This window comes from Apis cerana, linkage group LG7 (genome assembly GCF_029169275.1).
Source record: "Apis cerana isolate GH-2021 linkage group LG7, AcerK_1.0, whole genome shotgun sequence".
Classification (NCBI taxonomy): Eukaryota; Metazoa; Arthropoda; class Insecta; order Hymenoptera; family Apidae; genus Apis; species Apis cerana.
The window spans coordinates 7,085,147-7,098,497 of record NC_083858.1 but is presented as its reverse complement, the minus strand read 5'-3'; the positions used below and the strand labels follow the sequence as shown (position 1 = coordinate 7,098,497).

General features: G+C 26.9%; 1 protein-coding gene and 1 long non-coding RNA gene across 16 annotated transcripts in view; one reads left to right on the top strand and one right to left on the bottom strand.

The window, feature by feature from the left end:
* LOC107993170 (CCR4-NOT transcription complex subunit 6) overlaps window positions 1-13,351 on the top strand; it is a 587,279-nt gene that overhangs the window by 164,820 nt on the left and 409,108 nt on the right. The window contains exon 4 of one of the 15 annotated variants that reach the window (XM_028664484.2): window positions 442-715. The exons of the other annotated variants lie outside the window; for them this stretch is intronic. Within the exon in view, the coding sequence (XP_028520285.1) occupies window positions 442-473 (32 nt within the window). The 3' untranslated portion in view covers window positions 474-715. Of the gene's footprint in view, window positions 1-441; window positions 716-13,351 lie in introns of those variants that run through there. 15 annotated transcript variants of the gene reach the window in all.
* LOC107993173 (uncharacterized) lies at window positions 4,721-5,710 on the bottom strand. Its single transcript, XR_001765053.3, has 3 exons — window positions 5,244-5,710; window positions 5,001-5,164; window positions 4,721-4,836 (listed from the first exon to the last, which is right to left on the bottom strand). It is a non-coding gene; the product is annotated as an uncharacterized LOC107993173 (long non-coding RNA).

The following is a 13,351-nucleotide window of genomic DNA, read 5'->3' as shown; positions in this document are numbered from 1 at the left end:
ATAAGATTTGATTATAGCTTTTTAAGATTTTTATTCTTTTTTATGATTTTTCTGTCGGGAACAAATCCGTTTCAAAAACGGATTCTCTTGATTAATAGAACTCTATTGTAACTTGCTACTTGTTACTGCTAGGAATATGCGGGTAGCGTAACGGAAATTACTGCATTGAATCGAGTCAGGATGCGGACAGTTTATAACTATATAAATAGAATATCGCGAATCCTATAGATTCCTAAATTGGTTATTCGAAAATGCAATCGAATACGATTTCATATGTTAGCAGAAACAATAAGACAATCTTACTATTTCTATGACAGGAGCAGGATTATTTTTTAATGCTTGTATTCAGTTGCAAAAATTAGTATTAGAAATTAGTATTAGAAAAAATGTTTTTTCCTATTATAACTTAAAATAATGTAATATTTTTTTTTAATTTTACAGGTATGTGTATGCTTATATCTGAAGGTGATTAGGTATACCGCGAATAAAAATTTTAAGTAAGTAGAAATTTTATTTTTCAAGTCTAAATTGAAAAATTAATGGTAAATTAATCTGTATATTTATATAATTATTTATAATTATTAAATATGTTACACATCCTTTTGGGATGGCTTCTTCTATTGATCAAAATCCTTATTGATTTGACAACGGTATACTGAAATAATTGTTATTTAATTATACAAGGCAATAATATAAATATCAATATTATATCCAATTTTCTATTATTATTAACTTTTTAAAAACAATTATTTAATTTTGTGATGATAAATATAAATAATTATTAATTATATATAAGTATATAAATTAAATTTATCTGGTAATAATTAATAAATACGTTAGAATGTATATAGATATGTAAATAATATGTGGAATATCAAAATAATATTTGACGTGTAAATTCTTGCATATAAAACGTTTTATCTTAATTTATCAACAAATTATTAGAGAAAAAAAAAGATTTAAGAAGATTATGTTTCGTAGTTTTCAAAGATATTGTATTTATTATATACAAAATAATACTTTGAATTGAATCTTTTTTATTACAAATTACTATTACTATTACAAATTACTATTAATCGCTATTCACTAGATTATTATTCACTATATATTTATATATTTATAATGCAAAATTTATAAAATAATCTGCAAAATCTGTGATATTTAAAGTAAATTTCTAATTAAGTTCCATTTCTTTGATCATGTTCATGAAAACTTGATTTTGCAAAACATCATTGCATAATATCTTCATCACAATTGTAGATGACACATGAAAAATATTCGAATCTGTCGCTTTTATCAACGTGTCGCCACTTATATGACTAAAACAATACAGAATGTTTCATCAGAACAGTATTACACGATTTTCCCTCGAATTTTCATTTTTATTTTTCCTTCTCTTTTTTTTCAAAAAAATTTGATTTTAGCCCGTTAGATAGATCGTTTTATACAGGTTCGCGAGTCCATGTTAAAGCTTTAAACCGGCGACATCAATGATACAGGCATTTTGCCGCTTTCTATTCCACTCGGTATGACATATTTTGCACGTATGTACAGGGAACATTTTCCGCTCCGGTAAATGCGGAAAGACAGAAAGGGAAAAATGTTTTGTCACGCTTACAATGCGGCCTACGATAATATTGCAAGGCGCAGAAACAATTACTCGACGCTATCTATTGTTCTACTCGAACGTAGAAACATTCCTTATTTTGCGCATTCGTTTATGCGAATTAATTGGAGTTTCTACTGTTGTGTCTTGAAGATATCGCGCGATAACACATGTTTGGAACTATTGCGATTTTAATTTTCTCTTCGATGTACATCGTTTTACCAATTATCTGAATTTTATACGATAAATTTGTTTAAAAGGTAATAAATGTTTCCTATCGTAAGTTTGAAAATGTTTTTGATTAATATAATTCTGACAAATGGTATTTAATATTCAAATTAAAATGATAAATAATTTTTTACATTTGTCGAACTTTGAAACTAATCTAATGTGAGATTTTATCGATATTTTAAAAATACTATAATTTTTTAAATAATGTATCCTATAATATATTAGATGGTATAATATATTAGATATAGAGTAATGTTAAATCGATTTCTGATTTGCAATGAAAAAAAATTTAATATTGTATTGTTATTAAGAATATAATGAGAAAACAAAGATAATGATCGAAAAGAAATATTTAACCTTCGGAAGTATTAAAAAAAATTAATTTTTATTCACAAAGAAATAAACATCTTTGAAAATATTTCCTATTTAATATTTTATAACGTTTTTATATATAATTTTTATACATGTTGAAATTGAAATTATTAATTATACTATTTTTTTCACTGTTTTTCTCTTTAACGAAAAAAAAAAGATTATTTCCGCTTCTTGTATTATCAGATATTTCTTGTATATATTAAATTGATTGATATTTATATGATAGAATTTTAGATTTCAAAAAAAGTTAGTTAATTTTTATTTTTGAATTTGAACGAATTTTCTATATTATTGTGTTTTGTATTATTTCAAAAACGTTTCTTTCTTTTTTTTTTAATAATTCAAAATTAAATTTTATGACAATATGGTATATATAATATTTATAGCTTTCGAAAAGATTAGCATGAAACAAAAAAATATTTTATACAATTATAAATATTCGTATACATTATCTAACTTATATAAAAAATCTTCGATCCTTACTTTTGATAAAGTATCTATTTAATTTAATTCAAGTCTATTAAGTTTTTTCAATCGTAACTCGATTGACTTTAATAATTTCTAATCGAGTTAAACTTCTTATTTCAAGTAATACTTGAAATCTTACACGTGCATATATTGAACACAGCTTAAATACGTAATATTATTCGAAGTTTACCTTTTAGATAATTTACAGATATCCTTGATAGATTCGAAATAATCTAGAAGTAATATAGGATCAATGTTATTTAATTTATCGTATATATTATTATAGCAAGTGGACGTTGATCAAAGATCGAGGGCATCAAGAATACACTCGTTTCGATCCTATCTTAAAAGACGTTCTTATATATTTCGAGAGGCAGTAATTGATGATTACCAAAGATTCAGGTCGATACATCTGTACGGTTTTAAGAATCTTGCATAATTATGATCAAAGATTACAGAGTTCTTTTGACGTTATTACAAGCTCAGATTTGTTGTGTTCTTTTTTGAATGTCAAAAGGTGAAGCACGATAAGGAAACGACTCATCGTACCGATTCGTGATAAGTCATGAATTTCGTTCTTTTGAAACTGGGAGACAAACGTTTGGATGATTGAGCAATCTCTTTATTCTTCGTGATACTTATTGTTTTATATTTTCATCGCGATTTAAAAAAGACTTGAAATGGAAATCGTTCAATTATCTTTTATATAACTAACCTACGTATATAACCTCTAAATTTTACGTTTCTTATTACATGTTTTTAAAATTTAACAAAGAAGAGATTATTATATTGCGATTTAAACGAAACGAAAAAAAAATTGTCTAATTATTTTTTATATAATATTTTTTTTTATAAATTAAAAGGAGAAAAAAATATATAGGTTAATGTTATTAGAAATATTAATAGAAATGTAAACATACAGAATATTTTATTTAGATATCTTCTCATTAAAGAAAGTATAAAAATATTTAAACAAAAATTTTTTAATACGAAGTATAAATATTCTTTTTCGATGAAAGATTGTGACAAATTTCAAGTTCAAGTTAATTCTTTTAAATAAATTTCTATATTTTTTTTTTACGCATAATATAATGATATATGTATTTATATTTATTATATTATTATTTATTTATATTTCTTTTATACGTAATATGATAATTAAATTCACGAGGCCATGATAAATTTACAAAATCGTCATCACGTACGTTTACTTCCGGTTGGCTATTATTTTTAAAAATATTTGTATTTAGAAGTCTCGTAATAATAAACATGTAAACACTCACATGTAATGAAGTTTACCAATTTTCTACGAAATTTCAGTTTCGTCTAAGTTTTCAAAGAATCAAGAATGATTATCGTGTAGTAAACATATTTTTCGTTTCACACGTCACACGTATGTGCGTCAATATACGATCGCCATCTCTCAACTGTTTGTGTAAACACGGTTATAACGGATAAACAAATATCATCACACTTAGCATTCATTCACAGAGAGTGAAAAATACAAAATACAAAATAATTCCTGATCGATCGAAATTACAATGATTGAGATTAATTTTCCTTTAAATATATATATATGTATAATATATAAATATATACATATATGACTATTGTCAGTCGTTCTTAATTAATGATTGTATGTATTATCACAGATTCATGTGTATAAGAAGAGAATTCATTTGATATAGTATCAAAAGTTTTTTTTTGCTAATAACTCGAAAACTAAAGTTGACTGTCGATCATGTTTAAAGGAGAAAGTTGTATAAAATGAAGCCCTTTTCAAGCTCATTAAAATCATGCCGCGAGTTAATCATACGAAACTATATCCTCTTCATAAAAACTTTTTTATCAAAAAACTTTTTAAATGAATATTTTTTATACTTTTTTTTTTTAAACTTTTAATCCTTCTTGAAATATGTTGTGTACACATAAAATAGATATACTTTACACAAAAATGTAATAAAAAGATACTGTTAATCTCTAATAGATTTTAATAAAATACGATATAGAATGGAAGGGGAAAAAACTTCAAACATAAAATTTTACTCGCGAATATTTATTAGTTTCAAAAATATTAATAAAAATTTCGATATTATACGTTGAATATTGTCCGTGACCACTGTTTATCTACTATTTGTATAATACAAATATTATCACTGAAAATGTACAAGTGAATTAATGTCATATTCGTAAAAAGCTTAGATATTCAAAATAAAAAATAAAACAACTTTTGAACGCTTGAATTTATAATGGAATTATGACGAATTAATTTCATTGAATTAATGTTTTTATAAATAATATATAAGCAATGATCAAATACCTTTGTCACCAGTGTGTCACAGAAAGATTTTCATTAATATCAAAAACTAAATACGCTCTCAGCTAAAATTTTATATTTGGAGTTCCACTCCTCTTTTCTCCTCGAAAATTCCATTCAATGTAATGATTGGATCATACCATATTTGGATCGAAACCGCAATAAACCTATGCAATAAAACGGAATAATTTAAATCGATGAAACTTTAATTAAAAAAAAAAAAAATCGGAAAAATATTCTGCATACCTTCTTAATCTTGGTGGATCATACTTACCGTGACGATTAATATGTCACGAACGTGGCAAAGATAAGCGTAATAAATATAATCTGAACAGTCCTCCATAAATACCGAATTAGAAAATCCGTTTCGCGCTATTGGTCGATTTTATTATCGCGACCCATTTTTCGTGTTACACTCTTCAAGTGTGCAGATCAAACAAACGAGTATTCGCAACGGTGATAAATCCCTCGAGCAAAAGCATAGAATTGATAACGAAATTACGTTTCGGCCGTATTGCCACGATTATAAAATAATCACAACGCCACGACGTACGAAATTGATTATTCAGCGATGTACAGGGGAACTAGGTCAGAAATTACACCCCATTAACGTCGCGGCCGTTAAACTGGATCTTCAGTCCGGCGGCGTTCAAAGTGCAGCGTGGAAGATCGACTGCTAACGAGAATGTCCCGAGGATTCTCTCCAACGGACTGTCCCCCCGGGAAACATTGTTTCCCGCCAAGTTTCTCCGCTGACCGGTCCACCTTCGATTCCATTGCGTCGCCTCTCTTTCTATAAATCAGCGAAACCCGATAGAGCAATCGAGGACGACGATCGCGCTTGCTTGATCGTGGTCTGCTCCCAGTGATGGACCGTGATGTTTATCGAGATTCTTGGTGAAAAAGGAATGATATGATTTTCTTGTTTTGGATCTTTTATGTTAAGCGGAGAAAAATAGTCAAGTATGGGATATAGTTATGGATCAATTGCAATAAGTAATATTGTTCAGTCGTGTATATTTATTACGTTTTAAACAACTGTCGATATCGAAGGGAGATAAATCAAATATGAATTCAAATATAAAATACTGATAATAGATATAATATTTTAATAACAATAAAAAAAATAAATAAAAAATTATTTTTTTTATTTCTTTATTTGCTATTACTTTATTCGTACTTTGTTTACTTTGATATCATTGTTTACTTTTAATATAAAGTTAAATAAAAATTTAATTAAAAAACAGTTATTTTTGTAAAAAAATAAAAAATATTTTTTCTTTTATTAATCAAGCTATTTTCGTTATAATATCATTTTTCAAGTGAAATTAAATAAAAATATAACTATTTGCAATAATATCCAATAATACTCAATGTCCATCAAGCTTTGAACTAGCATGGTATATGTTTAAGAGTTTACACATTATTTCTATGGCTTCTACTATTTTTTTTTCATTCCATTTCGTTGATGCTTTATTACATCGAAAGAGGGCATTTTAATAATAAAGAAAATGTAAAAAAAAAATATAATTCCAGTATTCTATAAAAAATATTGCTATTTTTCTCTATAGTTTTTTTCTTTGAGAAACTATACAATTATAAAGTGGTTTCTTAATTTTGATAATAATGTAATGTTGGAACTACTTTAAATAATTTCGATTAATTAATATTTTAGATGCGTTGTTTATGAGATACCTTTTGATTTTCGAGAAGAAAAAAAAATTGTATGAATTTAACCAAGAAAAAATTGCATAACGCTGCTCATTATTTCATGTTATTATTTTATTTCTGCGTAATAGTATACACTCTCATAAAATTCGTTATCAAATCATTTGTAATGTTGTTATCCCAATCGAATTGAAATTAATACTTGAATAAAGCAAAGATATAAATATTTTAAATAATAAAATGGCGTTTGTATAATGTTAAATGTCAAGAACCAGGATCTCGTTATTTTTTACATCTTCTATGCATTTGCTAAATCTTTCATATCAAACAAAGAATATGACTACGTATATAAAATTTAGATATTGCATTACACAACATTGAAAATCATTTATTAAATATTCAATTTTGAATATAATTTCGATTTTGACATCGTCAAAATATATCGATTTTAATTCATTTCTTCAATTATGGAATATTCCATTTTTCGTACAATTTATTTATCGATTCTTATCTATTTTATCTCACATCATGAATTTTCAAATAATTATTCGAATATTTGAAATTGTTTGAAAATAAAAATAAAAAGATATGATATCGCGCTCTAAGTCTACGGAAACATAGCGATGTTGTTTAATGCACGAACACATGAAAGGGTGGACGAAAGCCAGGAGGCAAATCGTGGCAGAGTGTTGTTGCTTGGAGTCCTTCTGCTCTCGAGGCCATTCCATAATTGAGCGGTTTGCATCTCGGTCGACGGCGGGTAGCGGACTTTGAATTGGCCGTGAGCATCCAGCATACAGCGGAGAAGCGTGGCTAAAAATGGGAAAGACGATGCTATATAACCACTGCCGTTTGTAAGTGAATTGACTATGTTCGTTTCATAGGAAATGCAAAGTATATTTAAAGATATAAGAATTTGATTTTTCAATCCTTGCGAGTAATTATTTTTACGTTTAAATTTAATAATAAATTGAATTGTTATTTTCTTGACAAAATATATTGCAAAATTCTTAAGGATTTTCATTTTCATCATCATCAACCGTGGATTCTAAAGCATCTAAAAAATCTATTTGACAAAATGATAGAATAATGCAATATTTTATTACTTTTCTTATTGTTATTTGATACGTCTATAAATTGTAAGTTTTTTAATTAATATTTTTAATAAAATTTATTTTTATTTTATCATTATTTAACATCAAAGTAATATATTGACAAAATGTCCCAACTGTTTAAGAACATAAAAAGTTTTATTTCATATTTTTTTGTAATTACCTTTCTTCCTTGGATAGTACTGTTCTTCTAGAGTACCTCTTGTTAGTAATTCTCTATTCATTTTCACGTTTTTACAAAAACAATTCTTCTTCTTTCTCTAAATGTGCTTATGTCTTTGAAGCAATTAAAAAAAGACATTTTACAGAAATATCAAAAAGTTTGTCTTGCAAAATCTTTTTAACACGAAGGTGCTTAAAGATACAATTTTAATTATAAAATGTTAACTTAAAAACAATACGTCGTTACAATAGTCATAATTTGCATTTTATTATTTGCTTTCTAAAATGATTCGCGAATAATATTAAAATTTAAGTAAAATTATATTGAAAATATATTCATCCCCATAAAGATCGCGATGAGAAATACGAATAAATCGTGAACATATCGTATAATATTTATATTTGTAATTTATATATTTTATCTTACAATAAGACCAAATTAATATTTTGTTACATACAAAAAAGTATACGTTTACTATTGACGTTAAAATAATGATTTTGCAACGAACAAAATTCTCAATGAGATTTCCTAATAATTCGAATAAATCGGTATTCGCGTGATGTAAGAGCAAGATCTGCTTGGAAAAATAGCTCTTATTAGATTGCTCAACTACTACGAAGAATGCCAGTGATTACATAAACGAATCTACACTATTCTGTACTTGGATGTACTGTGGAAAATAGATTAAACCCGGTTACATTTATTCTATACTTATCCGTTCGTGACATTTATTACCTTACAGTAATACAAATAATTACTTTCAGAATGAACACAAATATTTATGGGCGGCAATGCGTGTGTGTTTGCGCGCGGATAATTATTGTTGAGTCCATAAATTATTACGTATATACGTGCCGATTAACTAGCGCATGTTCTACGTTACACGAAGATTTAAAGTCAATTGTTCTATCTTCTCGTTTAAGTATATTATAATTAACCTTATTAGAGAAGTACTGGTATCTACCAGAGGAAATCAGGGGTTTGAAGTTACGATACTTTCTGCTTGTACGTTTTCGTTACGCGATAAATTAATGTAGTGTAAAATTTTTTTTTTTTAATAGTTGTTTCCCTTTTCTTTTTTTAATGGGACATTAGATGCATTGATATAATAATAAAATATAATTGCAAGGAGTGTATAATTAACATTATAGTTGGTTTTTTACTAGTACAAAGTTTCGTGTAATTGAATGTTACTTTTATTTTTTTATGAAAAAAGTAAGAAGATACTTATGTTGAAAATTTTAAAAGATATTTCAATTTGTGTAATATCTCTTGTACGAAAAAACAAGATAATATATTGATTAAAAAAAACATTCATTCTTTTTCTTAATCTCTCATATGCTATTATTTGTAAACTTAAAACTAAAATATCATTTAAATTAATATATTTTCAATAAACACTTAAGCAATTTTCACATCAAATATATGAATTATGTTGTACATCAAAATGTACAAAATGTATCATAAAACAGATAGAACATAAAAAATTAATTAATTTTATTCTAGGTTAATTGTTAAGTACTTGATTGATGAAAAACTCTATACGAATGATTATTCTTCACATAAACTTAATCTATTCTCAATATAAACTTTCAATAAATTTTGAATAGATGCAAACATTTTTTGTGCCTCTTATTCTTTTCTTTATCATTCTTTATTCAGAATATTTTTAAATGTCAAAAATATATCGTTCTGACATGTTGTTAAAGTTCACCTATAAATTGTCGTAGATTAAACTGTGACATTTTAAATTGTATTTTTCCAATTAAAAAGAGAATGGTTATTTCAAATTTATAAAAGGATATTTTCGAACGTGACAACATAATGGCTTGAGAATGCTTTATTAATACTCTTCGCAAGTTATTATATTTTAACATGCATCGATGTGATATAAATGTATTATTCACTCACAGTGACACAATTAATAAAAAAATTGCAATACTTTATTATTGATACACAAAGAAATTACCATTTCTACTTTCATATTTTAAATGAATTCTGAGTGAGCGAGCTGTTAAATTCTGATTTTGACAACTTAACATATTGATATTTAAGCTAAAGACACGATTATTCGCTTTAATATTCGAATTAAAAATACGATATTTTAGAATCGAAAATAGGATTTTTTTTTTTTGATATTAAATCAAAAGCTACGATTAAATAATCGTATTAGTGTACAATAAGGATTCTCGTGTTTATGCACAATGTCTACGCGATATTTACGAGTTGGTAGATACAAGAATGTGCGAAGAAGACGTTTAATCAACGATAATTTATTGCGCCAATTACAGAATTGTTGAAACTGTTGTCCTCGCTCCTGTATGCAAATCTGCGCACGTCTGATTGCGAATTCATGTACCGTATATTTGCCATTTAGTTTGTTACGCTACAACTTTTCCTGAATGAATATAGAGAGAATAGAAATGAGGCGTTATAAAATGGCTCTTATTTTTCTTTTTCTTTTTCGATTAAATTTTTCGTAATAAAAATAAAAAAGAAAATGTTAAGAAAATGATTTTAATTCGCGAGCACTCTATAAAATTAAACATTTTAGACGATTTTCATAAATTAAATTAAGAAAAAAAGAACATCATTTGTATTTCGTATTTCAAATGTTTATGTATTCAAGTTGTATTCAATATTTATCTATAATTTTATTAACAAAATATAATAAATTCTTGCGATTTTTATTTGTGGATTATGTTGTTCCACTCTACTTTTAAGCTAGAAAAATTGGAAACATTCTGTGTAAAAATTGATAGACGAAATTTGTACAAGGGAAAAGTTTAATAATATAAATTGAGAGAACACGAGAGAAAAAATAAATGTTTTGAAATAAGGCGAGAGATGTTTGATTTATTGGGATGATTAATTTTAATATTTTGTTTAAACATTTTAAATTTTATTTGGTTAATGGTTCCATAATGATCAATTATTTATCTCATCACGGTATTACTTAACAAACGAGTAAAATGGATATTTATGTAATTACATGTGTAAATACACGTACCCTGAACTGAATTAAATCGTTTGTTCTCTTAACGCCATAATATGCATTCATTACGATATAATATGCACTCAAAAATGAGTAATTATGAGATCTAACCCGGTATAATGTTGAATACAGAACTGTTTATTACGTAAAATGATTAAAGATTGACATGTATTACCGCTCGTGAATATGCAGAATGTATACATTTACGCGTCTTTGTGTTGCGCGCACATATTTGCATATATGTATAATTAGACCGTTTATTATGAAAATGGTGTTAACCCATTTCTTCTCGTGTTCGAATATTTAAGAATTTACATTGACTCAAAAATATCGATAGACTGTGAATTCGTTATATAAGTTTTTTTTTATGAAAATTAATTATTTTTGATCTAACTTAGAAAACAAAAAACAAGATACTATTTATTTTAAATAATATTTATATTTACATATTGATAACGCATTTCTCTTAAATTAGATTGTACATACTCTACAATCTCTTTTTATTTTACGAGTATATATTTAAGTTTTAAACTTTGAATAATGGACGAATGATTTCCAAAATTATTTTCTAATAAATTTTTAATTGGCCAAAGAATTTTTACAAATAAAAAATTCACGAAATTGTATGAAAATTATTTTCTCAGTTTTTTCCTAAAAATAAACATAACGTCATTAATAATCGATCTGATCAATTTACAGAATGTTAATGTATTCATAAGACACTTTGGAAGTCAATTCTAAAGGTTAAAACTTGATATACGAAAATGTCGATTGAGCCTCGTTTAATAAATTTATGAGCAATTTAACTTTTCGCCCGACGAAGTAAGAGGGAAATAGAACAAGACAACCCTATATAAAAATTTAAATCGCCCAGAACTTAGTACGATAAATAAGCCTTAGCTCACCAATTTTTTGTATACCAACTCTATTTCAGCCTCTACAACCTTTCAAAGATATTCCACGAATATATATCAACATCCCAATCGTGTATTTCTATACGATTCCATGAATACGAACACTTAGATTAGGAGAGGAGAATGTACAAAGCGGCGGGAGAAAGGAGGTAAACGTTGGCGTTGAGGGAACAGGATGAAACGAGTTAATGAAAGGAGAACGCACGAGTGCAAGTGAGAAACGCGGATAAGCCGAGAGAGGTGAGGCAGACATTGATTGAACTAGGAGCACTTGCCCCCGCATACCAAGATAATGCCACTAAATTATAGGATGCCATACCATAAAATGCTTGACGTATCGCAATTAAAGGTAAATTCGAATAAGTTAACCGGCACGGCCGTGGCCCTAAGTATTCTCGTTCCGCTCTATCGTCGGTGAAATCGCGATAAACTTAGAAGTCCCTGACCAACGCTATTTAAGCTCTGCTTCCGATCCTATCACGGCTAGGTGCCAATGAGCAGGTGTGCACGAGGCACGCCTCGGTCTTCGTGTTCACCTTCCCACTGTAACTGTGGACCACGCATTTGTTTGACTTTATTACGAAATTACTTACACCAAGATTGCTTTGCTCTCGATGTTAATTTTGATCTATCTGTATATATATAAAAGGAACGAGCCACGGGTTAATCCGTGCAATTATTGCTTATCGATAATGATGTTCCGGTTTGGCGCCTGTGCATCCGTTGCAGAAGATGCGAAAAATTTGAAACGAGTTAAGATAAATGATGGAAAATTGAAATATTTCCATGAGCGAGTATGTTGTTTAAAAATGATATTTTATTTAATTTCTGGATGTTAATATTGTGAATCGATCGATCAGTGTGAATCTGTGTAGTTATAATTAATGATTCGATAGCTGTGGATCTGTTGCAGATGTATTTAAAAATAATATATTTATTTAATGTATAGATCATCTAAATTTGCTATTTTATTTTTTAGATATTGAAGATGGATTAAGATTTTTTTTATATGTTATGTTAAAATATAAGTACAGCTTCGGAATGTTGTAATAATGATAAAATTCAAAACTGTTCGTTCGAATATATATTTGATATATATGAAATATTATTTTCTTATATTTCAATGAAATTTTCAAAATAATATTATTTACTATTTGAAAATAATATTTATATGAACTGGTATTGATGAATATAATTAAAATACAATTTCTTTGAATAAATACCGTTTCGATTAATCGAAATTAAAATGAAAATAATTACAAAAATAAGAATTAATTTAAAACATAATATTCAATATAAAAAACGTGTAATTTAATCCTCAATCGATTCTTGATGATTCATTCTATAACTTCAAAATATTAGTTATTTCTTTATAAAAATACTTCAGGAAAAAAAATTCTGAAAAATTAATTATTCTTTAATGATTTAGATTCACTCTCTTGAATAAACAAATATTAAGTTAATTAAAAATTCTAGTTCTTAAATGTTCTTAAAGAACGTAA